General features: G+C 44.2%; 1 protein-coding gene across 1 annotated transcript in view; it reads right to left on the reverse strand.

Moving 5' to 3' along the window:
* Positions 1–362: 362 nt before the first annotated feature.
* The window catches only part of LOC126412387 (myrosinase 1-like), a 139,915-nt gene continuing 114,305 nt past the window's right edge, over positions 363–25,972 (reverse strand). Inside the window, exons 9-11 of the mRNA XM_050081964.1 lie at positions 23,120–23,254; positions 11,949–12,055; positions 363–505 (exon numbers count right to left, since the gene is read on the reverse strand). Coding sequence (XP_049937921.1) covers positions 364–505; positions 11,949–12,055; positions 23,120–23,254 — 384 coding nt within the window. The 3' untranslated portion in view covers position 363. The remainder of the gene's footprint in view (positions 506–11,948; positions 12,056–23,119; positions 23,255–25,972) is intronic.

Raw genomic sequence — 25,972 nt, forward strand, 5'->3', positions numbered from 1 at the left:
CAACGATCGTCACCATTGTTACTGTTATTACTACGTAGCATCGCTTGAATGTATCAAGTAGAAGAATCGTTGAGAACTATACCTTCCTTGTTGTATGTAAAACGCAGGCTGAACTAACTGACCTGGTAGGATCAAAATTAAATCCAAAATAACTGCAGTAAGAACAAAGACATCTCCTCTTTCCATTAAGCGCGTTATCGGGAAAAAACCTTATGAGTTTATTATTGTACAGTAACAATCTACATGAAACAGCGACATGATATGTACATAGCAAGGTTTTGTTTAATAACAGTGTTGCAAGTTTATTGCTTAAAAACTTTTATTGTGTGCAACCACCGACGTAATGCACTGCTGCTCTCTGTTTCACCATTCCCAGGCCGCTGTTGATTCAGCCTCGGGGACTTGGTGCGAGGCTACGATCTGCTTGTATAACTCTGCAGAGCCCTTAGGCGTTCTCGGCCTGTCGTCGTCTTCGAAGTCGACGTAGTACAGCCCGAATCTCGCTCTGTAAGACACATGAAAGTATTAGTAACGGTTGTTTTCACTCATTTTACAGAAGATAAGTACAGAGAGTTGCAGTAATTTTTTCATTACGTCTTCATGAATTACAAGATAATTTTAATTGTTCAAGAGTTGGTACGAAAAGAAAACTTGTAGTCAGAAATCATGAATTCAGTTTTAGTTGGTAAAAATGTAGTGTTATTCTGTCCTGAAAAGTTTGCATATGTTTATTAAATATACGGTCCATTTATGGCAACATAGTGGTGAGAGTAAATCGAAGAACGACGAAAGTTATGAGAGGTAGCAGGTATGAGAACAGCGTGAAACTTAACGACTGATGGACGCGAGGTAGATAAAGCTAAGGAATTCTACTACCTAGGCAGCAAAATAACCGATGACGGACGGAGCAAGGAGGACATTTAAAGCAGCTAGCTTCGACAAAAAGGGCATTCCTGATCAAGAGAAGTCTACTAGTATCAAACATAAGAAAGTGGTCCATTGATAGGAGGGGTTGCCATCGATAGACTACGTTACTTTGATGTAGCCTAATTCTCAAAATTCTCCGTTATCTGCCAAGATCTACGTAAGGTGCGTATCAGCTTTTTTTCTGAATAATAATATTTTTGTGGGAAAAACGTGGTTCAATTAGACTGAGTGAGGTTAATTACATCTGTCGTCCATCGACAGCGTACCCCTTTTATTGGTATAACATTGAGAATATCTGCGCAATAGTGCTAACGTCGACGGTGTGTGCTCCGTGTCTGGTTTGGAAACAAACTCGTTCCACACACTCGCAGTAGCTGCTGTCGACGACAGTAACGCCTACTTTATTGTTGGTCCTCAAGCATGCATCCTGTATTGCTCGATTCTGTCTCGGTTTCTTTTAGTATTGGTTACATGTTAACAGTAATACACTGTAGAGTGTAAATAAGTGAGGAGTTGACCGGTATTTGCCATGTCTGTGAGTTCATTGAATGCTGTGGGAGAGTGGTATTACGACGCTATTCTCGGATGTTCCCGCCGGAATGGCAATCACATCACAGTAGTTTTGCATCTATACATAGACTCCCCAAGTAACCAGATGCTTTCGTGTTACTAATTTTTGGTGAGTGCGTGTACAAGCTCTGGAAGTACTTTCACAAATTAAAATATAATTCTGGTAAGAAAACCGAATAAATCATAACTACGTCATTACTCTGCAGTGAGACACTGGAGAACACGGGTCATTTGAATCAAAATACTCAGAAAATGTCCTTGAATAATCTCTGAAATTTCGTCGGTGGTGTCTTGACTCATCCTGCATATTTATTACAGTAGGTCTTATATTTAACATGGAAACTGTTTGTTGTTGTGGTCTTCAGTCCTGAGACTGGTTTGATATAGCTCTCCATGCTACTCTATCCTGTGAAAGCTTCTTCATCTCCCAGTACCTACTGCAGCCTACATCCTTCTGAATCTGCTTAGTGTATTCATCTCTTGGTCTCCCTCTTTGATTTTTACCCTCCACGCTGCCCTCCAGCACCAAATTGGTGATCCCTTGATGCCTCAGAACATGTCCTACCAACCGATCCCTTCTTCTAGTCAAGTTGTGCCACAAACTCCTCTTCTCCCCAATTCTATTCAATACCTCCTCATTAGTTATGTGATCTATCCATCTAATCTTCAGCATTCTTCTGTAGCGCCACATTTCGAAAGCTTCTTTCCTCTTCTTGTCTAAACTATTTATCGTCCGTGTTTCACTTCCATACATGGCTACACTCCATACAAATACTTTCAGAAACGACGTCCTGACACTTAAATCTATACTCGATGTTAGCAACTTCCTCTTCTTCAGAAACGCTTTCCTTGCCATTGCCAGTCTACATTTTATATCCTCTCTACTTCGACAGTCATCAGTTATTTTGCTCCCCAAATAGCAAAACTCCTTTACTACTTTAAGCGTCTCATTTCCTAATCTAATTCCCGCACCATCACCCGACTTAATTCGACTACATTCCATTATCCTCGTTTTGCTTTTGTTGATGTTCACCTTATACCCTCCTTTCAAGACACTGTCCATTCCGTTCAACCGCTCTTCCTTTGCTGTCTCTGACAGAATTACAATGTCATCGGCGAAACTCAAAGTTTTTATTTCTTCTCCATGGATTTTAATAACTACTCCGAACTTTTCTTTTGTTTCCTTTACTGCTTGCTCAATATACAGATTGAATAGCATCGGGGAGAAGCTAGAACCCTATTGTTCAAAAATACACTGAGCTGACAAAACCGATGGGATGCTCCACAGTATAGTGTAGGACCTTCTTTTGCACGGCGTAGTGCAGCAGCTCAGCGGTGCATAGAGTCAACAAGTCGCTGGAAGTTCCCTGAAGAAATTCTGGGCCATACTGCCTCTACAGCCGACCAGCCAGTCTCGATTACGTCCCATATATGTTCAATGGGATTCAAGCCGGGCGACCTGGGTGGCCAAATCATTCGCTCGACGTTCTTCGAACCAACCGAGAACAAATTGACTCGGTGATACGGCGCATTGTTATCCTTAGAAATCCCATAGTTTTTTGGGAACATGAAGTCCATGAATGGCGGCAAATAGTCTCCAAGTAGCCGAACATTATCATTTCCAGTTAATGATTTTCTCGTTTCGACCAGACGACCCAGTCCATTCCATGTAAACAAAGCCCACATCATTATGGAGCCACCTCTAGCTTGCTCAGTGTCGTATTGCCATCTTGCATACATGGTTCCGTGTGGCAGTGCCATTCTCGAACACTACCATCAGCTCTTAGCATCTGAAGTCGGTAATCACATGACCAGGCGACGGTTATCCAATCTTCTAGGGTCCAACCAATATGGTCATGAGCACAGGAGAGACGCTGCAAGTGATGTCATGCTGTTAGAAAAGGCACTCGCGTCGTTCGTCTGCTGCCACAGCCCATTAACGCCAAATTTCGCCACACTGTCCTAACGGATGCGTTCATCGTACGTCCCACACTGACTTATGCGGTTATTTCACGCAGTGTTTCTTGTCTGTTACCTCTACGCAAACGCTGCTTCTCTCGATCATTGAGTAAGGCCGTCGGCCACTGCATCGACTGTGGGGAGAATTAAAGCCTGAAATGTGATATTATCGGCACCCCTTAGCACCATGGATCTCGGAATACTGAACTCATTAACTGTGTCTGAAGTGGAAAGTCTCATGCGTCTAACTAAAACTACCATTCCCATCAAAGCCTGTTAATTCTCGTCGTGAGGCCATATCACTTAGGAAACCTTTTCACGTGAATCACCTGAGTACAAATGACCGCTCAGCCAATATACTGCCCTTTTTTACATTGTGTACGTGATACTACTGCCTTCTTTATATGTTTATACCACTATCCCATGACTTTTATCACCTTGATGCAGTATAAACAGTAATAACTATAGAAGAAAAGTCCATTGACATGAGAGAACAGATATGCTTGTGAAATAGTGTAACGTGAAGAAGTGGTAAAATACCATTAATGAAGAGAAGAGGGAATAAAGGTGACAGAGGAAGGAGAGATAGAAGAATAATTAGAAGAAGGGAACGTTTATTTCACTATTTGACGTAGAACAATGGCCATCCATCTTGTGCCTTGAAATAAAAATTTCGTATCAGCTAGTGCCGGAGTCAGAATAAGGGTCAACCGTACGGAAAGAAACCAGCGACGTTCTCTGGGACCAGCAACAGGGCCGCTGCCGAAGCGGCTGACGATGCTGCAGTGCGTCAGAGGGGCCACTCGTTTACGCAACAGGGGAGGTTGTCTGGGGCACCAGCACGCTGGCCAAAGATTTGGCAGAATCAGAGGAGGAGGCTGCAGTACTGGGCCAAACACGCAATATCTACTTGGGCCAACGCCGCTGGTCACAGTGCCAGCGGATTATAAGTTGTGGACGGTGCCGGGGACTTCATCGTGTGCTAACCACACTAGTTTGTGCCAGAGTCCATTGTCAAGGAGTCACACGGGGCGCAGGCATCAGCAAGGAGTGGAAGAATACATCATCTTGTGCCAGCCGCAAATGCCACTGTCGTGGCGGTGGAGTCGTGCTGTAGCGCCCCCTCCAGACATGTACTGGTGTAGATGCCCAAGGGGCTGGCTGCAGTTATCCGTGGAAGGTACCACAGGTATGGCGGAGTGATTCGTTGACGTCTGCATGTGAGTAAGAGAGACTGGAACATTGAGAGTCGTGGAGCTGCAATTTTCCAGCCACAGCTGTCTGCACGGTCAATGCCTAAGCCGTACATGGAAGTCATCTATTTGTGGAGTGAATTATATTTTCACAGTCTCCATAAGAAGACAGCAGCCCACAGGAATGGTGGAGAGTTTAGTTGCTGTAGTGCTGAGCCAGGTGTTGTGGTTTTGTGGCCAACATCTATTAGTGGGCATCTGGTAGATTCTGCTAGACTAAATTATCTTGTAGTTAGTGCTGAGCGAGGTGAAGTCAGCTGGTAACTGTTGTGATGCTTTCAAACATGGTTAGGAATTAGAAATTGTGTGCAGTGAAATTCTGAATTGCACGGCGGTATCATCGTGCGTAAGAGCACGATATTTTTTTTGCATTTTAATTATTGTACTCGCACAGAGATTGTGACTCATTCACTGTATTGTACCAGATGTCTGCCCATCTCGAATCTGGCGCTGGTTTTATAGTCAGAGGAAGGTCCTTACCGCATCATCTACCGAGAATAGGCGGTACACACACGTCATGTCTAGGAGTGGCACATACACATAGTCCATGGGGTGCGTGAGTCTACCTGGACCTGATTAGTGTATTGTTGTGTGGAAACAGTGGTCATGGGTTTTGTTAAAAGAGGTAGTTCTGCTGCAGGCCACTATTCTACCTTGTTTTGATGACAGCAATTGGAACTTTGTATGGCAGTAACCAACATTGATACTGGAGATCATGAGATGGGCAGTATAAAACCTTTGGTCATCACGAGGGCCCATTAGAATTAATGCCTCCGAATTTGTTATTCTGTTCTCAGTATTTTCAAATGTGTTTTAAACATTAAATTGGGATTAGCATCGTTGACTGTATATCATATAGAAATCAGTCAGGATGTACATGTACACAACCCCACTCACCGTCACTCACTTTCTCGCAAGAAGGACGTTAAGGACATAGTGGAAAAACTGTTAGACCAAGGACTTAACCATTCGTCCCTCTGGCTTACCCTATGCTGTCCCTGTTTTCTTAGTTCCAAAGCCAAATGGAGGCAAATGTCCTGTGATCGAATTCCGTGAGTTAAAAAGATCGTCTCACATATGATCCCGCTCTCAGACTTTCACTGCTGTTTTGGTTGGTTTAGTGCCGCTCGCATTTTTGCGGCTTTGGATTTCAAGTCTACAATCTGGTCCCACAAGCGGAGAATGCCAGAAAGCTGACAGCTTTTACTACTGACTAGAATTTAATTGAATTCACCCACATACGTTCCAGCCTGTCCACTGGAGCTGCAGTCATGTCACAACTTATGGGTAAGATATTCTCTGACATTAAATTTTGTCTCTATATCATTTTCTTGATGATTTAGTTATTTACAGTCATAAATAAGTAAGAATATTTTGAGAAATTGAGAGACGTTCTGTGGTGATTGCGGGATGTGGTACTGGCAGTGAACCCAGATAAGTAATTTCTTGCCTATATAGTTTCACCGGGAGTAGTAACTGTGAACCCGGAAGGAGTTAAGGCTGTTTTGCTGGTTTCTAAGTCTAAGAATGTTAAGGCAGTGGCGAGGTTCGTCAGGATGGACGACTCCTCAAGGAAATTAATTTCTGAATTTGCTCATAAGTCTGCTCCACTGAATCTGCTGGGGAAAACGGTCAAAAATTTGAGTGGAGAGAGTCCCAGAAAGCAGGTTTTATAGCGCTAATTGAACCTCTGAGTACAGCACATCTACTAGCATTACCTAACTACAACAGGACTTCTATAGTGCAAACAGATGCATCCACGTAGGGGCAGATTTACTCCAGGCAGACCAGGAAAGGTGACAAGTTATTACTATTCCTCGGGGTTGCCCTAGCACTAACATTCGCTATAGCCTTACCTATATGATTAAGATTTATGTTATTTGGGTGACTCAATCACACCAACCATATGTTTACACACCTTGCACCCCAGCGTAAGTACTTAGTGTACGAGATGGAGGCACTACCACTGTTGTTCAGATTAGAGATACTTAAGTATTACTTCGAACGTAGTGAATTTATAAGGAGCTGTCAAACGAAAACACAGCAGATAGAAAAAGTAAGCTGTTTATTATTTCAAAAGAAATCGCCACAACTGTTGGTACATTTATCCTTCAGGGCTCCCAAAATATGAAAATAACATGGGAAGAGATGGGAACCATATGAAGAATGTGTAAGGGCTTCCCAGGGAAACTTTTCAGGGAAACAAACTTGGTAACACCTGGATGGGCATTTTGTTGGCAGATTGTGTCGACTACACCGCAGAAGTTTCGCAGGGATGGGCTTACACAGCCTCATACAGTCCTAATCTCTTTCCATGCGCTTTCCATAGTTTTGGAGCCCTAAAGAAAAAAAATTCGTGGTTATCGATTTGCTTCAGACGAAGAGGTGAACACCTGGATACAGTCAAGATTCTGTAAGCAACCACGCAATTTATTTCATGAAGGCACTGACTGTCTTGTCTCACGGAGGGGTAAATGTGTTAATAGCCATGGCAATTACTTCTGAAGTAATAAATCGTTTACTTACTTTCGTTCCACCTATCTCGTTTTCATTTGACTGCCCCTTACATGTTGAAAACTGAAAACCAAGCATTAAGCTCTGATAACTGTTTCTTGATTGGTACCTGTTTGTAATGTCACTTGGGCCATGTAAGAAAATTATTTATGTATATGTTATAGTGGAAGTGGAAGACCATGGAAGGTGAACCTTCAGCAGTGTATGTACACCATCGCTACAGTAATGAGTGAGAGCTCACCATAAACTGAAAAAAAAAAACATAAGTGAAGGTGAACCATCACTCTACTCGGCTAGGGAAACTGTATAGCAACATATTATGCACTAGTGAAGGTGTACCACGGCTGCTCCCGGATTATTGGTGGTGCGTCCAACAATGCTACCACGCATCAGCATGAATGTAATTGTCGTCAGCTCGTTATTGTTATGTTATACAGCAGTGCAGTTATAGTTGGCAGTAGTGCAGTTACGGTTTACGGTAGTGCAGCTGCGGTTGATAGTAGTGCAGTTACAGTTCATATCATGGCGGCTATGGTTGAATCCGTGAAGTTCTACGAACCTCTTAGAGTAGAACGGGGAAATCTCAGTTACAATTCTGTCTTCATGGACACAGAAAAGTGCGAGTTACTTCTCAACAAGGCTACATCACTAAAATCTGGACAAAAGAGGGACGGCAACGACTACAAGATTCCCCTTTAAGAATAATCTCGGAGGAGGAAGTTCCAGCAGAGAAAACTGTTGCCCTGAGGACCGTTGAAACGTCTCAGCTGATGAGAAACGGCCAGGGATTCTTCTAATGCAACTACCACCAAAAATGTCAGACTCTGAGATGCTTTCGCAAAAACAAAAATGTGCTGTGCAGCTCAAAGTACGATGGTGCACGTCCTTGCTGCAATAAATGAATTTTAGATAATATGACTATGCTTTCAAACTACAGGTGATAGATGTAATTTTCAAAGTACGACAGTTTTGTTATTACAGCCTTGGTTCACTTTCCTTACCTCTTGGCAGTGAAAGTATACATTCACTAGTGATAGTGCACTATCCCTAGTCAATGTTTATTGTTTGACAGAACTGTAATCAGTAATCCTCTTTCACTAAATGGGCCAGTGAAGGTGCACTGTCACCAGTGTTGGTATACTTTCCTTGAAACTTCGACTTGCCTTATAACAAATATATTGATCTGTTTAGAACAAGTCTTTATTATTATTATCCTTTGTCCGTTTTAAATAAGGGGCATTCTTGGACAGAAAATTGTTTGTTTCTGATTTGAAATCTGGAATATCTAAGAGCTTTCTGTTGAAGCTGTATGCTAGTCCATGTCATAAGATGTGGTAATAAATAAAGGTTTCCTTAAACACCGACCCAAACCTCTCTCCACACAAATCCTGCTCTGCAATATACATATACAGAAGAAAGACTATGAGAATGACAAAATGGAGTGCATCAGTTTGTTCTTAAATGCAACAGAATATTTATCTACAGAAAATAGAGCAGGTACCAGCAGGGGAGGGGTTTAGCAATTGTTTGTTTGACGAAAGTTGTTTAGCCGAAAGCTGTCCTACCTATGGAGCGCTCACATGCTGAAACAGACAAACACGCACATTCCTAGGTACTTGTAATGTGGCACATTCGTCTTTCCTGCCACCGACGGGGCGTGCTCGACCTGCTTCGGTGGTGGGACATGCCTAAGGCCGCCAGCAACACATGGGCATCGGGGCGAGCGCCTCCGCTGCTCGACGATGGGAGCAGCGACGGAGCGGCCTTGGAGTCGCTAACCGCCAGTGAAAGGAAACAGACCCTGGAGGAAGCTCTACAGCTCCGCCTAGAGTCGGCAAGGTTAGCAGTATAGCAGTGGGATTTTTAGCACTCAACGCCGGGTGTGGCCAAGTGTAATGCGTAGCATCCTTTGTCTGGAGCAGCTGACGGCGGAAGAAAGATTCCATTACGGTGAGTGTAAGGCGGTGCATAAGAGCGACTTGGGCCGTGTAGTTGGTGCTATTCATTGAGTCTTTGCTGGCATCAGAGTGAGACAAAGATTTTGAATTGGCAAAATACGGCAGGGCTGCTGCTGGTCAGTATTTGTAGAACAATGGTTTGTATAATTGTACTGCGAGTGGAAAATGTATGGAGGCTGTTCTGGCGTCTTGACGTATTCTAGTGATAAGCGTTTAGTGATTGCCGGCCGGTGTGGCCGTGCGGTTCTAAGCGCTTCAGTTTGGAACCGCGAGTCCGCTACGGTCGCAGGTTCGAATCCTGCCTCGGGCATGGATGTGTGTGATGTCCTTAGGTTACTTAAGTTTAAGTAGTTCTAAGTTCTAGGGGACTGATGACCTCAGAAGTTAAGTCCCATAGTGCTCAGAGCCATTTGAACCAATTTTTTTGTTTAGTGATTCTAGTGAACTGAAGAGGAAGGTAGAAAAGTAAATAGAATGGTAATGAAGGATTTAGAAGATGCAACGTGCAAAATGAAAAACAGAAAATCGTTGCACACTGATGGAATAAACACAGACCAAATTAAATTAGCATTTTCCACACTGAAAACCCGATTTCTTAGTTAAATTAACATATGCTGGAAAAATAAGGAAATTCCTTCCAACTGGACATTAGCTACAATAATTACTATTTACAAGAAAGGAGACAGAAGTAATTGCGAAAAGTAAAGTGGCATTTCTCTGCTAAACACTGAGTGTAGTAACACACAGACTAGCAGCGACTGTTGAAAATATTCAGCTACAAGAACAAACGGGCTTATGATAGGTAGATCGTCCACAAGCAATACTTTGCTATTAGACAAATCATTGAGAAACACACAGTTCAAAAGAGAGAGAAAATTACTACTCACAGACCGTGTGAAAGCTTTCAGTAAAGAAATAGAGAAAAGCTATGGCAGATAGTGAACAAAAGAGGAACACCTCTGCACCTGACAAAGGTAGCAGAAATCAAGTACCTGTGATCAGAAATCGCCCCTGAGAAATGTAAAACCTATAGTAGGACGAAACTGCAGTAAGACCACAGTTTTTCTCCGATTCTTCTTAGTATATATATTGATGACATGCTCAGGCAATGGATAAGTAAAACACGTTTTAATTTTTGAGAGACCAAGGGCCAAGTTCCAGCAAAATAACAGAATGAAGAAAAATTTCACTCGTTCAAATTCTTAGGTAATACTATCTCATTTATCACAGAAATGGACATGCGAAGGAAAGTAGAGTGATTTAATTACCTTAACGGAACAATTTACAGTATTCTCAGAACTAAAGTAAGGAAACAAGTTCTACTTAAATTCTACAAAACGACGTCAGTACCAACCATAACAAAGGGGAGTGAGTCATGGACTGTAACAAAAAGGAATGAACAAAGAATACAAGTATCGGAGACGCTGGGCAACCACTACCCGACAGGAGGAGCAATGCTTACACCAGAGAAGAACAGAGAATGAAAAGGAACAGATTCAGGAGCACAGTAACAACTCGAACTCTGGAAGGACTATGTGACAAGAATGAAAGACGACAGAATATCAAAAGTAGCGATGACTTATTACCTGGTGATATTTAGGAAGACCAAGGAAGAGGTGGAAAGATAAATATTCCAACCAAGAGAGCATAGGAGCTAAATGCCTAATACATACAGAAAGAAGCAGAAAAGTTGCCTGTCTACTATCCTCCACATTCAATGTACATCACGATTAAGCATCTCGCTACACAACCGGACGTCTCTGTTGGTAGTGCTTACTCACTTGTCCATCATTTGGAGTACTCAATGGGGTGTGCACGCTGGGTTCCTCACCGTGTAACAAAGAACTATAATGAGCAACGAACGGCCGTCTGTGCGGAACTGCTTGCGCATTAGCAGACTGATGGTGACAATTTTTGTCGATCATCGTCACAGGTGATGAAACAAAACTGCAAACCATGGAGTGGTGCTACATTACCTCTCTCTGAAGAAAATGTTCTAAGTCGCACCCTCAGCCAATAAAGTCATGGAGACAGTATTCTGGGACTCTGATGGTGTTATTCTGTTTGATGTACCCCCTCATGGTGCAACGATAAACTCTGAAGTGTATTGTTTTACCCTAAGGAGCGCGTTCGTTGCCACAAAAATGCAAACGGACTTCTCCTCCTCCATAACACCGCAGGCTCTCACAGTAGTCCGAGAGAGGAGCTCACAAAACTTCACTGGACTGTTCTTCCTCATTCACCCTACAGCTCAGATTTCTCACCTTCCCACTGTCATCTGTTTGGCCCAGTAAGAAGCAGTACTTGGATAATAGGGAGGTTATTGGTGCAGCAAGACGCTGGCTCCGAGGTCGACCAATAGAGTGGTAATATGCAGGTCTACAAGATCTCCCAGTAAAGTGGCGCAAAGCCATCACACTAAAATAAATAAATGTCGTGCGACGAGGGCCTCCCGTCGGATAGACCGTTCGCCGGGTGCAAGTCTTTCGATTTGACGCCACTTCGGCGGCTTGCGCGTCGATGGGGATGAAATAATGATGATTAGGACAACACAACACCCAGTCCCTGAGCGGAAAAAATCTCCGACCCAGCCGGGTCGCATGCCGGAAACGCCTCTAGGCTGCTTTCAGTCTTCCCGTGGACGGTGGTCATAATGTTTTTGGCTCATCTGTGTATTTAGCTTTCTGACGTGTGACGGTAGACGGGACCTATTTCCTTTAAGGATATTACAAATTTTTCACCATGGAGCGTAATGTAGGGTACTCACGTGTATCCGTCTAGCCACTCGAAGTTATCCATGAGAGACCACGCTGTGTAGCCAATCACGTTGATCCCATCTTCGTTGATGGCCAGGGACAGCTGCCTCAAGTACTCCTGTGTTAAAAGAAAGTACAAGTGTTAGCCACTGTGGCTCACATTTTGTTGCACAAAATAACAAAGACTGGATACCTTGTACGGACTTAACCGATTTACTTATCGCTAAAGTAGCAAAACGTTTCTTGCGGCACAGGTGCTACTGAAAGTTCTGATCTTTTGTCCACATTAGCCTACTATGGTCCTGGAATTAGTAAACAGACCTTAAAATACAGTCATTCAATAATGTGAAGACGTGTTTAGATCTATATGGTTCCGATAATCTAATACAGTTACGTCGCAATATAAATTTAGACAGCAGATGAAAAAATTTTACGTATTTGGGGAAAACATTTCTTTTCTTAATGTTTCTAAGATGTTATTTTGATAGAGGTTCTGTTTAATTATATCTGTATACAATTCTTAGTTAAAATTAGTATATTATGTTGCCAAACGTGACGATGTTGTCAGAAACGACAGAACAGGTCATGAAAATTTAAGATAAGGATTGTTAAAATATAATACATTCGCTTTTATAGTCACGTTAACCAAGTATTAAAATATCGATTCCAAACTTTTAAGTAAGTGGAAAACGTGATTAAAAAACGTGAATATAGAAAATTACAAAACATTTTTAAAATGAAAAATCAACATTACAATCATTTGCTGTCATGCACTGATTGTGGCATCAAAATTTTCAAATCGCGGTTCAGTAGTACGCAGTACTGTGAGGTTAACAGCGATGATTAGTCAGATAAAGTCAGACACTATAGAAGCGAATGTAAAATTTAAAACTGAAAACTGACACGAAGCCATTTTAAATGGCATCACAAACATAAAAAATATGTAATTTATTGTTTAATGGAATAAACCACGAAGAAAATTGCATAGGATCACGAGCAATTAAGTTCGATATCGTCTGCTTATCGACTTTCAACCGTAGAATAACACACTATTAGTTGGCATTTTCCGTTAAGACGAAATAAATTTTACTGTTCCGCTTCTGAGCTAGTAACCGTGCATCTTTCGCCTCCAAGATACAATTGCATCCGTAAAAAACGGTTTCGACGTCTTCGTATGAGAAAGTATACATGCTCTATGTCCTAAGCATCAGGTAATTAGTTTTTTTGTTAGATTTATGTTATGGTTCCCATGCGTCAGGTGAGTCTTGACAGTGAATTGAAATTTCGTATCCGTGATCTAAAACATAAAGACAATAAATAACTTCCAGGTAAACAAGCACATTCGATCCTGGTTGCTAATTTAGTTTAGTTTCAGAACTGAAAATTTCAGAGCTCGTAACATATTCAGGTCAATTGATGCTATCACCAACACCAACCGCTCGTTGGTAAAATAAAAGTCGGGAAAATAGATAAGAGTGACTACGAACGGTATCCGACTATGTCAAGCAGTCCATTTCGTAACAGTACTCATTGAAAACCTGCCTTTCAATCAAAAGTTGCTGAATCCGTACGTCACCGGCTAGGTTCTTGTGATGGAAAAAGATTTGATCATCAGTGTTTAGCTGGTAAGTGGAAGAGGTAGTAGCGTGCTGTTGTTAACCATCAGAGTGTGCACTCATGCCTTGTTCGTAGTGTGTCATGGAATGAAAAAGCTTTATAGTATTCTTAGGATTTGTTGTATAAACTTCGCTGATTGGAGACCAGCAAATGAACCCAGTTCACCAATTCGCTCTTGTACAGTTTGTTGTATAACACTAAACTTTGAATGACTAAGGTTCGTTGTTGATTGAATTAGTTCAAAATGGCTCTGAGCACTATGGGACTTAACTTCTGAGGTCATCAGTCCCCTAGAACTTAGAACTACTTAAACCTAACTAACCTAAGGACATCAACCACATCTATTCCCGAGGCAGGATATGAACCTGCGACCGTAGCGGTCGCGCGGTTCCAAACTGTAGCGCCTAGAACCGCTCGACCACTCCTACCGGCCTGAATTAGTAGAGGTATGCTTGGGAACATCGCTAAATCAGCGGTCTGTACGATTATTGCACTTCGAGCACGGATATTAATCGTACCACCTGCTCCACAATCGAAAAAAATCAAAATAGTTACTCGTAAAGTAAACTAAAATAAACAATATAATTCTCAACTTAAGGCCCTTGAAAACACAACGCAGCCCAGAATAGTGAGCCAGAACGCTCGTATTCAGGTAGTGTAGTTGCAAAATGCATTGCTTTCATATTATCTTTACAGCTGATATCGTAGAGAATGAATCGTTCAGCAGTTGATAATTCAGAGCCAAATGGCGTTGGTAACCTGACTGAGAGCGCAAACTCTAGGCCACAATGGAATCGCGTCAGGATTACAAAAGTTTGCTCAGCACGATGTAAACATATATATCGTTGTCCACGAATTTGACGGCTTTTCTGTGATGATGACAGTTTTAATAAGTCGTAAGGTTTTAATGCCATTGTTATTCAAAGCTAAAGAAACTATCAACGCAGAGAGAGGCTACTTAGGCGGACTGTCACTAACCAAAGGGTTAGTTTGACCACCATAATGATTTATCTCCTTTTGAAGGTGGTATACCCTTACCGTTCTCAGATCTCTGAACAAATGGATGGATTTAACATGGACTCTAAATCACGATACAACTACGACTAGCCTGGGATCGAACTTCAGACTTTTAAACATTAGTCCACTGAGCCTCGGGACGACGCTGTGTGGTATTACTTGCTCGATCGATACAAATTTACTAATAGACTAAATGTGGTCACTATTTTTGTTCATCAATGCACATGCATTAGTCATAAGAGTCTAAGTACATGTTCGGTCGTTGAAATTTAATATGAATAGTGTAACTGCTGCAATTCATGCCTAGGTAGCATTTTTGTGAGAGATATTCAATCATTATCGGCTGCTGCCGAACCCCATACACTAAACTGTTCACTGCATGTAGTTCTAATTTCCCCCTCTTACTCTCCTGCTAACTATCTTTGAAATACCTTTAAACTTTTTCACATAAAGTAAAACTCTTACTCAAGAAATCTTATGGAGCTTTTATTATCTGCACTCATTACTTACATGACAGATGTTCTTATTAACCTAACCTTCTAAATCGAAAAAAATTATTTCGAACTTCAGCTATATGGAAGAGTTAACAACTATTAACTTATTTAATCTGCCAGGACGTTTCATATCAGCGCACACTCCGCTGCAGAGTGAAAACCTCATTCTGGGAACATCCCCCAGGCTGTGGCTAAGCCATGTCTCCGCGATATCCTTTCTTTCAGGAGTGCTAGTTCTGCAAGGTTCGCAGAAGAGCTTCTGTTAAGTTTGGAAGGTAGGAGACGAGGTACTGGAAGAAGTAAAGCTGTGAGGACGGGGCGTGAGTCGTGCTTGGGTAGCTCAGTTGGTCAGTCTGCGTTCGGCAGGGCAGCAGTGCGCACCGCGCTCGGCCGTCCACGCCGCTGCGCGCGCGGAGTGCTTTGTTTACTTCCTCGTCACCGCGCTCTTACAGGAAGAACACTCTTAAGTTCACCTTCTCAAACGAATACGCACGACCCAAAGCACTGGCCGTCGAACGCTTCCTACGCGAAGACGTGAAGATCCCGCGTGACGAACTCATCGGCATGCACCTATCGATCATTAGCAGCGTCGTTTATGTTAAGATGACTTCCGACGCTGCCTGCAACGAGATCATTCAAAGGACGCGACATGGACTAAAATTTCGGCACTCCGACGGAAACGTCGGGCCTGTGGATGTCGACCATGCAGGACTTGGCCGTCGGACGATCCGTGTATTCGAACTGCCTTTCGAGGTGACTGAAGATGAAGTCATCGCGGCGCTAAGCCCGTTTGGAAAAGTCCAGAGCCACGTAGCCGAGACATGGGCACAGTTTACGACGTATCCGGTGCTTAATGGTGTGAGACAAGTCCGAATCGATCTCAAACGACACGTTCCATCGTACATTTCTATCGGCGGCTGCCGTGCGGTGGTCATTTACGACGGACAACCTCGAACATGTTCCGGTTGTGGCCAAGAAGGCCACGTCCGTAATGAATGCCTGCAACGCCGCATCACACAACTAAGGCCCGACGATACGAACACCGACGGAACCACGACCACCCTTCCAGTCACCTATGCGGCGACACTGCACGTCCAGCCCTCACAAGGCGCCGTTCACGAGCGTCTCTCTGGTCCGATACACCCGGAGGCGTCCCAGCACCTTGACACCGGCGATGCCGCCCGTGAACATGTCCAACAGCCGGACACACCCACGCTAGAAGATCACAAGGATACCAATGAGAGTGTTCTGGAGAATGAAGACCGCATCATAGCACCCGCGGCTTTTGTACCGGAACGACGTGAATCTCTTCCTTCCTCAGACACCGAAACTCATTGCCGAAAGCAGAAGTCGCCCAAACGACGAAAAAAAACGCCGCAAGACATCAGACTCGGCCATTGAGCCCCCTCCGCAGGACGAAGAGATGCCACATCACTCCGACGGAGAACACGATAACACCTTCTCCTCTGCCACGGAGACACGTCATCCACAAGACGGTGAACCGTCCAACGGAGATCGTGCGCAAGCCCCGCGCCCAGAATCCATGGAACATAGCACGCCTGTTGTCACCGACACCATTGAGCCGCCTCTGCCAGCGCTGCCACCTCTCGCCGATGTCAAACCTGTCGGACACCTTTCATGGGCAGATGACACGGATTTCCCACCTCCATCTGATGTGGAAATGAGATCTGTTTCTCCGTTAGACCAAAACTAAAATGGGGGAAGTTTCTACGGCGAATCCTGCGACTTCTACGGACTTCCAGCATCCACCACAACAATCTTCACCAGCTACGACCCTATCAACAGCACGGATCTCCCATCAGGCGTACCGAATAGCTACTATCAATACTAATAATATCGGCTACCACGCTAAACTTCAACTGCTCCGTGACACGCTAAGAGCAGCGGACATCGACATCGCCCTGTTACAAGAACTGAGGACAGCGACTTGGACTGGGTGTTATGTATATGAGACGTACGCCGCCCCTGCAGCTATGGAACACACAGACGCAGCCATCCTCCTCCGAGAAGGAATTGCAGTTTCCGATGTCGCATACCTCCCGACAGCGCGAGGGGTGGCCATAACAGTTGAAGGACTCAAAATCATAAATCTCTACGCCCCATCGGGCACTGATAAACGGAGGGACCGCTCCCAGTTCTACGCAGAAGATATCACGCCTTTATTCCTCGGTCGATACGATCATCTCATCGTAGGTGGAGATTTCAACTGTGTTCTCGAGCGCACATACCAATACCCCCATTTCACCACATGTCCCGAACTTCGCTTCCTCGTCCGCCGCCTTCGTCTCCTCGACACTTGGCGAGTGGTACACGGCGACCGCCCGGGATATACACACATCACGAGCCACTCCGCCAGCCGACTTGATAGAATATACATCTCTAACGCTCTAAAATCAGTTCTCCTCGACGCGGAACGTTGACAGTCTGCCTTTTCGGATCATGACATCTATATCTGTACCATGAATCTACGTCGACAATCTATATGGCGCAGTGCAGGACCTTGGAAACTCAATGTCGCGCTACTGCGGGACCCTGAATGTCGACAACAGGTCACCGACACGTGGCACACCTGTGTTCAACGCATTACGCGTTACGAGACCACACTGCAGTGGTGGTTGCTGTGCGCCAAACCGGCCATCCGACGCACATTGACACACTATGGCAGAGCAAAAGCCAGGTGGAATCACCATACAACTGATTTCTACTATAGCGCTCTACGTGAACTCATGGATCATCCTCCATCCCCGGATCGCCTCAAAGACGCTCAACGCATCAAGGCAAAGATTCTATCCTTGACCAGATGCCGTCTAGAGGGAGCCATTGTACGAGCCCGCAGGCAAGACAGGATTAATGGTGAAGAATCTTCTATGCATCATATTGTTCAAAATGTTCGTCGACGCCGACAGGCTTTAATGACAACTCTAGACTTACCTGATGGACGACGGCTGACTTCGCAAGCTACCATTGCGGATGCGTTCACAACGCACTATAGACTTTTCTATCAAGAAGTACCTGCCGGTGCAGAGGCCATTGCTGAGGTTGCCCATGAGACACTTGGTACTCTAAACGCAGCAGCTGCAACCCTCCTGACTGCTGAAGTGACCACCGACGACGTCCAAGGCGCTGTGGCCAAGGGGTCTCTGAATCGATCTCCCGGCCCGGATGGTTTACCTCTCGAATTTTACAGAACCTTCCAAGATTTGATGATGCCACGATGGAGGGACATGTACTGGGAACTTTTGTCCGGCGCGGCGAACCCGCCACCAATGTTCATGGAAGGCTTACTTGTACCAGTCCCGAAACCCGCAGGAGGAACACGACTCGACAGTTATCGGCCGATCACGTTACTCAATTCGGACTTCAAGATTTTCACACGCCTTCTGGCAGTGCGACTCAAACATGTATTACGGGACATTGTTTCCCACGAACAAACATCCTTAGGCGGCGATCGTAATATACAGACGGCCCTCAGTGAATATCGAGATGTGATCGCTGTGGCAACACACTCGCGACTGCCAGGCGCTTTAATCTCCATCGACTTCAAACAAGCGTTTGACCGCGTCAATCATGCATTCCTCAACGCAGTGATGGACCGAATGGCAATTCCCCCGACGTTAACGTAAGTGATTATGCGGCTCCTGCGTGGAGCAACGTCCAGACTTCTCGTCAACGGCAGACTTACGGAACCTATACGGATTGACCGCTCAGTACGGCAGGGTTGCCCTTTGTCGACGGTACTTTATGCCATTGCGATGGAACCACTCATTTGCGGATTACGGCGACGTTTGACAGGTATTCCACTCCTGGATCATTTTATCCGCTGCCGAGCTTACGCGGACGACTTGGCCCTCGTCGTACGTTCAGCGGCTGAAGTACAAGCTGCGATGCAGTGGATTACCCATTACAGTGCAGGGGCAGGGAGCGCTATGAACGTGGCAAAATCATGCGCCATGAAGATCGGCCGCGGCCTTCCCGCAGACAGCGTAGTTCCATTTCAACTGGTAGACACCATTCGTTGTCTCGGATTGGTGTACACGCGAGACATTCGCCGCACCTCGGCGATCAATTTTCGTGCGCTGCTGCAACGCATCCGGGCCAACATACAAAATCACATACTACGCCCGCTGAATATGTGCCAGAGAGTCACCTTCGTCAATACCCATCTGGCAGCTCGGATACCCCATATAGCGCAGATTCTGCCCATCACTGCGACAATGGCGGCCAGGTTACAGGCGGCATTCGGCTATTTCATTTGTTCTGGACACATCTTCAAAGTCCAGTATGAAGCTCTCACCTTACCGAAGCGGGACGGTGGCCTCGATCTGGTTAATGTGAGAGCCAGGACAACGGCACTTTACACCAATACTATGCTCCGGTTATGGAAAAGCCAAACTGCTAGTTTTACTGGAATGTTGACCACCGAGCTCGCGCCTGTTTCGAGACGCCCACCAACGTCTTTGGCACACATCTCACCTCCGATGTCACATATCGGCCGTTTCTTTCTGGAGTACAGCTACATATGCACCGAGCTCCCCAGGACCAGGAAGACGACCACCCGCGACATCTACTGCCTTCTCCGAAAGTCTCCACCCCGCAACCCCGTCGAAACACGTCACCCCCAGGTTTCATGGCCTACAGTTTGGAAAACGATCCACCAACCATATCACACCACTGACACCACCTCTATGTGGTACCTTCTCGTCAACGGCAAGTATACTACAAGACAGAAACTGCATCGCATCGCACTGGTGGACTCACCCCTGTGCCTCAAGTGCAATGTCGAAGATACAGATTTACATCGTTTTGAGTGTGGGCCAGCAGCAGCTGTCTGGACCCTCGTGCAGAAGATTGTGGCTTTCTACCTCCGAGTACCACCACATCACGTTTCTCCCACTATGGTGATATATCCCGACACGACCTACTTTCCATCGGTTAAGTGGCACGCCATCACATGGATCAGTGGCATGGCTGTCGACTACCTCTTCCGAGACGACATCGTCGATCCGGCGGACTTTTGGACACGCCTCCAAGTGTATCACCACACCCTTCGCCGGCATCGACACTATCGGGCCACTTTCGCGAACTATTTACAGAACATTTTCATCAACCCGCCTCAAAGCTGGAATCTCAACGAACCGTGCCAGCCAAGGCTGGACGATCCCACGTTCCCCTTCAGTGGTCAATGATAGAATGCATTTTGTTCTGCTGGCGCGCCAAAGTGGAGCATGGCGCGGAAAGTATTCCTATTTTATTTCAGTTCTCTTTTCTCCTCCTCTTGTAAGTTTTTTTTTTTTTTTCTCTTTACACATGTTTATCCCTTTCACACACAGCTCTCTATCAGAAGCCTATTTGTTTTCTTTCTCTTGTGCTCCAAAAACAAAAATAAATAAATAAATAAATAAAAGAAATGCTGCTGATTGTGAGACTGTACACTCATTTATGTTACCAAAAAAACATACAAATACAAAAGAAGGCCGTTGCGCAAAAATATAACTACCTTTTATGTTTTACGTTTTCAAAGGATATTGTGTTATTTATGAAGAACGTCGTCTTTTATTTTCATACCCAAGAGGTTTTTATTTGTTTTCTTACAAAAATTAGTAGAGCACTTAAAAAACAAAAAAAACAAAAAAAGTTGGTACAGCACTTAAAAAAATAAATAAAAAAAGTTAGTAGAGCAAAAAAAATAAAAAAATTAAAAAAAAGTTGGTAGAGCACTTGCCCGCGAAAGGCAATGGCCTCGAGTTCGAGTCTCGGTCCGGCACACAGTTTTAATCTGCCAGTAAGTTTTTTTACTACTTTATTATTTACTTGTTTTCAACTTGTGTTTCCCCAAAACGAAAAGCGGTCTTCTGTTGTACACCAGATTGTGAACTGAGGTCTGCAGTCGAATTTAAGATGTGAAATTTTGTTAGTCGAAGCCGAAGCTGCGAAATAATCTGTCATTAAAACTTCATGTCAGATTAAAACTTTGTGTCGGATCAAGACTGAAACTTGGGGCCTCAGCCGTTAACGGGCAAGTGCTATACCAATGGAGCGACCCAATCACGACTCACGACCCGTCTTCACAGATTTCTTTCCGTCAGTTTTTCATATCTTGTCTTCCAAACTTCACAGAAGCTCTCCTGCGAAACTTGAGGCACTAGCACTCCTGGAAGAAAGAATATTTGCAGAGACATGGTTTAGCTACAGCCTGGGGGATGTCTCTAGACTGAATTTTCGCACTACAGTGGAGTGTGCTCTGATATGAAACTTCCAGAGAGATTAAAACTATGTGCCGCACCGTGACTCGAACTCGGGACCCCTTCTTCAGAGTTAACAGTCTCCATTACAGCACCGTGTCGAAGCTTTCTGGAAATCTAGGAAAATGGAATCTGGTAGTTGCCCTTCATGTATGATTTGCAGTATATGTGAGAAAATAGCAAGCTGAGTTTCGCACGACCGCTGCTTTTTAAATCCGTGCTGATTCGTGGACGTTAGTTTTTCGGTATCTAGGAAATTTATTGTACTCGCACTTTGAATATGTTCTAGAATTTTGCAGCGAACTGGTGACAGGGATATTGGTCTCTAAGTTTGCGGATCTGTTCTTTTACCCTTCTTATATATAGGAATCATCTGCGCTTTTCTTTCAGTCGCTTCCATCCGGACCTAACGATTAATTTTTTTCTACTCATTCACTAGTTTCTCTACGCGAGGGATGCTTACTGCTATGTCCTCCATACGGGAGTCTGTGGGATGGTCAAACGACGGTGTGTTTGTATGATTCCCTTGCATGAACGATTCTTGAAAAGCAAAATTTAAAAAAAAATTAGCTTTCCTTTTGTCTCGTATTCTGCCACACCAGACTGATCAATGAGTGATGGGACAGAAGACTTACATCCACTTAGCGATCTTACGTCGAACCGCAATTTTCTCGGGTTGACGTCAAGATCTTTGGCTAAGGTCTGACGATGGACGTTCTTTTATGTTTCGCACACCAATTTATAGAATTTCCGCGTCTCTCTCTCTTCTCTCTCTCTCTCTCTCTCTCTCTCTCTCTCTCTCTCTCTCTCTCTTTTGTCGAGATAGCAACGATCTTTTTTTTTCTCAGCAGTTTCCGAATTTTGTCATTAAACCACTGGGGTTTCATCCTTCCTTAATGCTCTTACTACGCATATACTTATCCAGGAAGCGATTTACAATCAATTGAAACTTTCCCCATAATTCCTCTACGTCGATTATTTTGAAAATAAATGTCACCCATTCGTTTAGTAAGATCCTGTCTCCTGCCTATCTATCCCTTTCAGCATTAATACTATCCTAGCCTTCGTGATAGATTTATTATCCACACGAACTATCGCCGCTGTAACACAATGATCACTAGTCCCTGTCTCTGACACTGTCGGTAAGATCAAGCCTGCTTATAGCTGTTGTGTATATGAAGACACGCAGCGATATCTATTAATTTCCATACCGATTTCTTTCATAATTTTATGCCATAAGACTGTCACATACCTGTGTTTCTTTCATGTTATCCTCGCTACCTTGGCCGAGGTGTAAAGCACGCCTTCCTGCTGCGCTCGACTCTAAAGTTAACGGTTCGAATCTTCGGGGTGGCGTAAGAATCCTGATCACCAGCCTTTCCGACAAAGTTTCGGGTTAGATTCCGAACCTCTCTACGCTATCTCACGGCGTGAAGTTGATCCGTCAGTCGGAAGGGGACGTTAACCCGACAGCCTCCTTGGTGCAGTTCGAGAGGAGTCAGTTATGTGACGCCACCAGGCTTCTCCCTTCCCACTCTCTCTTTGTCTTAAAACCTAAATCTGACACCACACTATAAATACTTTCATTACAGTCTCACACATTCAGCTGATACACTTGAGGTACAACTCTCACACAGGCGTGGAATGGAGCGCTATTGTGTGCGGAGAAAGAGAACTTTCCTTATTGGATGGCTGAACACAGGTACCCTACGCAGGTTTCCCATATGGTATTTACTTAGTGATAGTTACGTAGTATCAGGTTTCTGCTGCCTTGCGATAACAAGTTCTTACCCTGTAGTAGTCCTGGCGGCCGGTGTCGTTCAATTCGCCGTGGTCGGAGAAACCGCTCTCGGTAATAAGTATGGGGACGTCGCCATACGTGGCGTTGATCCAGTTCACGATGAGTCGTATTCCCTCTGGATAAACCTGTAACACACATAGAGGGGTTGGACAATAACGTGGAAACACCGCGAGAAATACATGTTTGAAAGTAAATGCAGATGACAGTCAAGCCTGTAGGTTGCGCTGTTGTGTCTGACTAATGTCCTCAATACATCGCAAGTGTCAGTCGTGGTCAGAGTACCGTTCTGTGTACTTGAAGTTGCATTATGTCGAAGCTAAGTAACTTCGAAAGTGCGCAAATTGCCAGAATGGTGTGTGCTTCCGTAACCAAGGTCGCAGAAGTGTTTGGTGACTCAATAAGCACCGTATTTATAAAGCATACAGGGCAAACACCATCCACTAAGAATGAGATTTTCACTCTGCAGCGGGGTGTGCGCTGATATGAAACTTCCTGGCAGATTAAAACTGTGTGCCGGACCGAGACTCGAACTCGGGACCTTTGCCATTCGCGGGCAAGTGGGCAAGTGGTAGAGCACTTACCCGCGAAAGGCAAAGGTCCCGAGTTCGAGTCTCGGTCCGGCACACAGTTTTAATCTGCCAGGAAGTACCATCCACTAAGTCACAACTCGGACGAAAGTGTGTGTTGAGTGATCCTGACAGACGGTCGTCGAAGAGGACTGACGAAAAACAAGAAGACAATAGTTGCAAAAGTCACTACACAAGTGAACGTCGCAATCGCGAACTCTGTCAGCACCAAACCAAGACGAAGCGAACTCTGTAAACCGTGAATTGCAGGGCGACCTGGAATCCGAAAACCACACATCAGCGATACGAGTACCCGTAAATGGAAAACGTGGTGCCGTAGCCGTAAAATTTGGGCTAAGGAGCAACAGAAGAAAGTCATTTGGCCGGATGAGTCTTGTTGCACATTGTTTCCAACTTCTGGCCGAGTACACGTCCCAAGGGTGAAACATGGCGCAAGTTCAATGATTATTTGGGCAGGCATATCGTGGTGTTCCTTGGGCACCATCGCTACTCTGCCAGTTCACATTACTGCCAAGGATTATGTGGCCGTTGTAGCTAATCATATCCATCTCATGGCACAATCTTTATTCCCCAGTAGTGATAGCCCCTGTACATACAGCTTGCTCCGCCTAGGAGTAGTTTTATGAGCACGAGAATGAATTGTCGCATATCCCCTGGCCATCACAATCACCGAATCTCAATATCATCGATCCTTCGTGATTACTTTGGAGAGATGGGTGAGTGATGGCTATCCACATCCATCATTATTACCTGAACCCTTGAAAATTACACAGGATTCCCAGACGAATGGAAGCTGTTTGAAATGTATTAGTCTAATATGATTATATATTTTGTGTTCCCATATTTTCATCCAACCTGTGTACGTTACATATTTAGCAGCACTATGTGTAAGAGCGTTATAATGACCTTTTCGTCATATATTTTCTCATAATTCTTCATGTTGAACAATGCGCTGTTGGTGTTATCTCGTTAACAGCTAATTACATCTTTACTTACTAATAATCGCCCAGGGAAAGAAATCAAAGAGGCCGTTGCCAAAATAAAGGCTTCCACTACGCTATTCACAAAGATGAATTAGTCAGCACTGCTTTCAAGGTTATAAAACAAGACAAATGCAAGAAATATTTTCGAATGCGTCTTTCAGGAATTTCTTCTCGGCATCTGAGAGACAGCAAAGGACTTGGAAGAGCAGTTGAACGGAATGGGCAGTGTCCTGAAAGGAGGATATAAGATGAAGATCAACAAAAGCAAAACAAGGATCATGGAATGCAGTTGAATTACGTCGGGTGATGCTGAGGGAATTAGATTAAGAAATGAGACACTTAAAGTAGTAAAAGTGTTTTGCTATTTGGGGAGCAAAATAACTGATGATGTTCGAAGTAGAGAGGATATAAAATGTAGACTGGCAATGGCAAGAAAAGCGTTTCTGAAGAAGAGAGATTTGTTAACATCGTGTATAGATATAAGTGTCAGGAAGTGGTTTCTGAAAGTATTTGTATGGAGTGTAGCCATGTACGGAAGTGAAACATGGACGATAAATAGTTTGGACAAGAAGAGAATAGAAGCTTTCGAAACGTGATGCTACAGAAGAATGCTGAAGATTAGATGGGTAGATCACATAACTAATGAGGAAGTATTGAATAGCATTGGAGGGCAGCGTGGAGGGTAAAAATCGTAGAGGGAGACCAAGAGATGAATACACTAAGCAGATTCATAAGGATGTAGGTTGCAGTAAGTACTGGGAGATGAAGAAGCTTGCACAGGATAGAGTAGCATGGAGAGCTCTATCAAACCAGTCTCAGGACTGAAGACCACAACAACAACAATCTCACGACCAGTAAATGACACGTATTGCGTTAGAATATTTGTTTGTATGGATTGTTAACCTTAAGGAGATTCCATTTATACTGCTGTAAACGGATAGAATGTAACTGTGCTTATACCTATGCATATATTACGTATAATGAGCGACTTTTATGAAATTATCAAGCTCCCGGTAGTTTCCAATGCCTATGCATGAGGCAAGAAACAGTACACCAATCCATAGTTTGCTCAGTGAAACAATAAACCACTAATTTAGGAATGAATAAATGCTCTTGTGAACGCTGTCTCTTTTTCGGAATGAAAAGTGGAAACAATCCTTAAGTCCACTGGAGCTCACCTTGATAAATTCCAATTCTTTTCACTTATAGAAGTTGATCGCAGTGGACAAAAATCAAATACTCTTGCCCTGCAGAATACTGACAAAGTAAGTGT

Source organism: Schistocerca serialis, chromosome 7, assembly GCF_023864345.2.
Source record: "Schistocerca serialis cubense isolate TAMUIC-IGC-003099 chromosome 7, iqSchSeri2.2, whole genome shotgun sequence".
NCBI lineage: Eukaryota > Metazoa > Arthropoda > Insecta > Orthoptera > Acrididae > Schistocerca > Schistocerca serialis.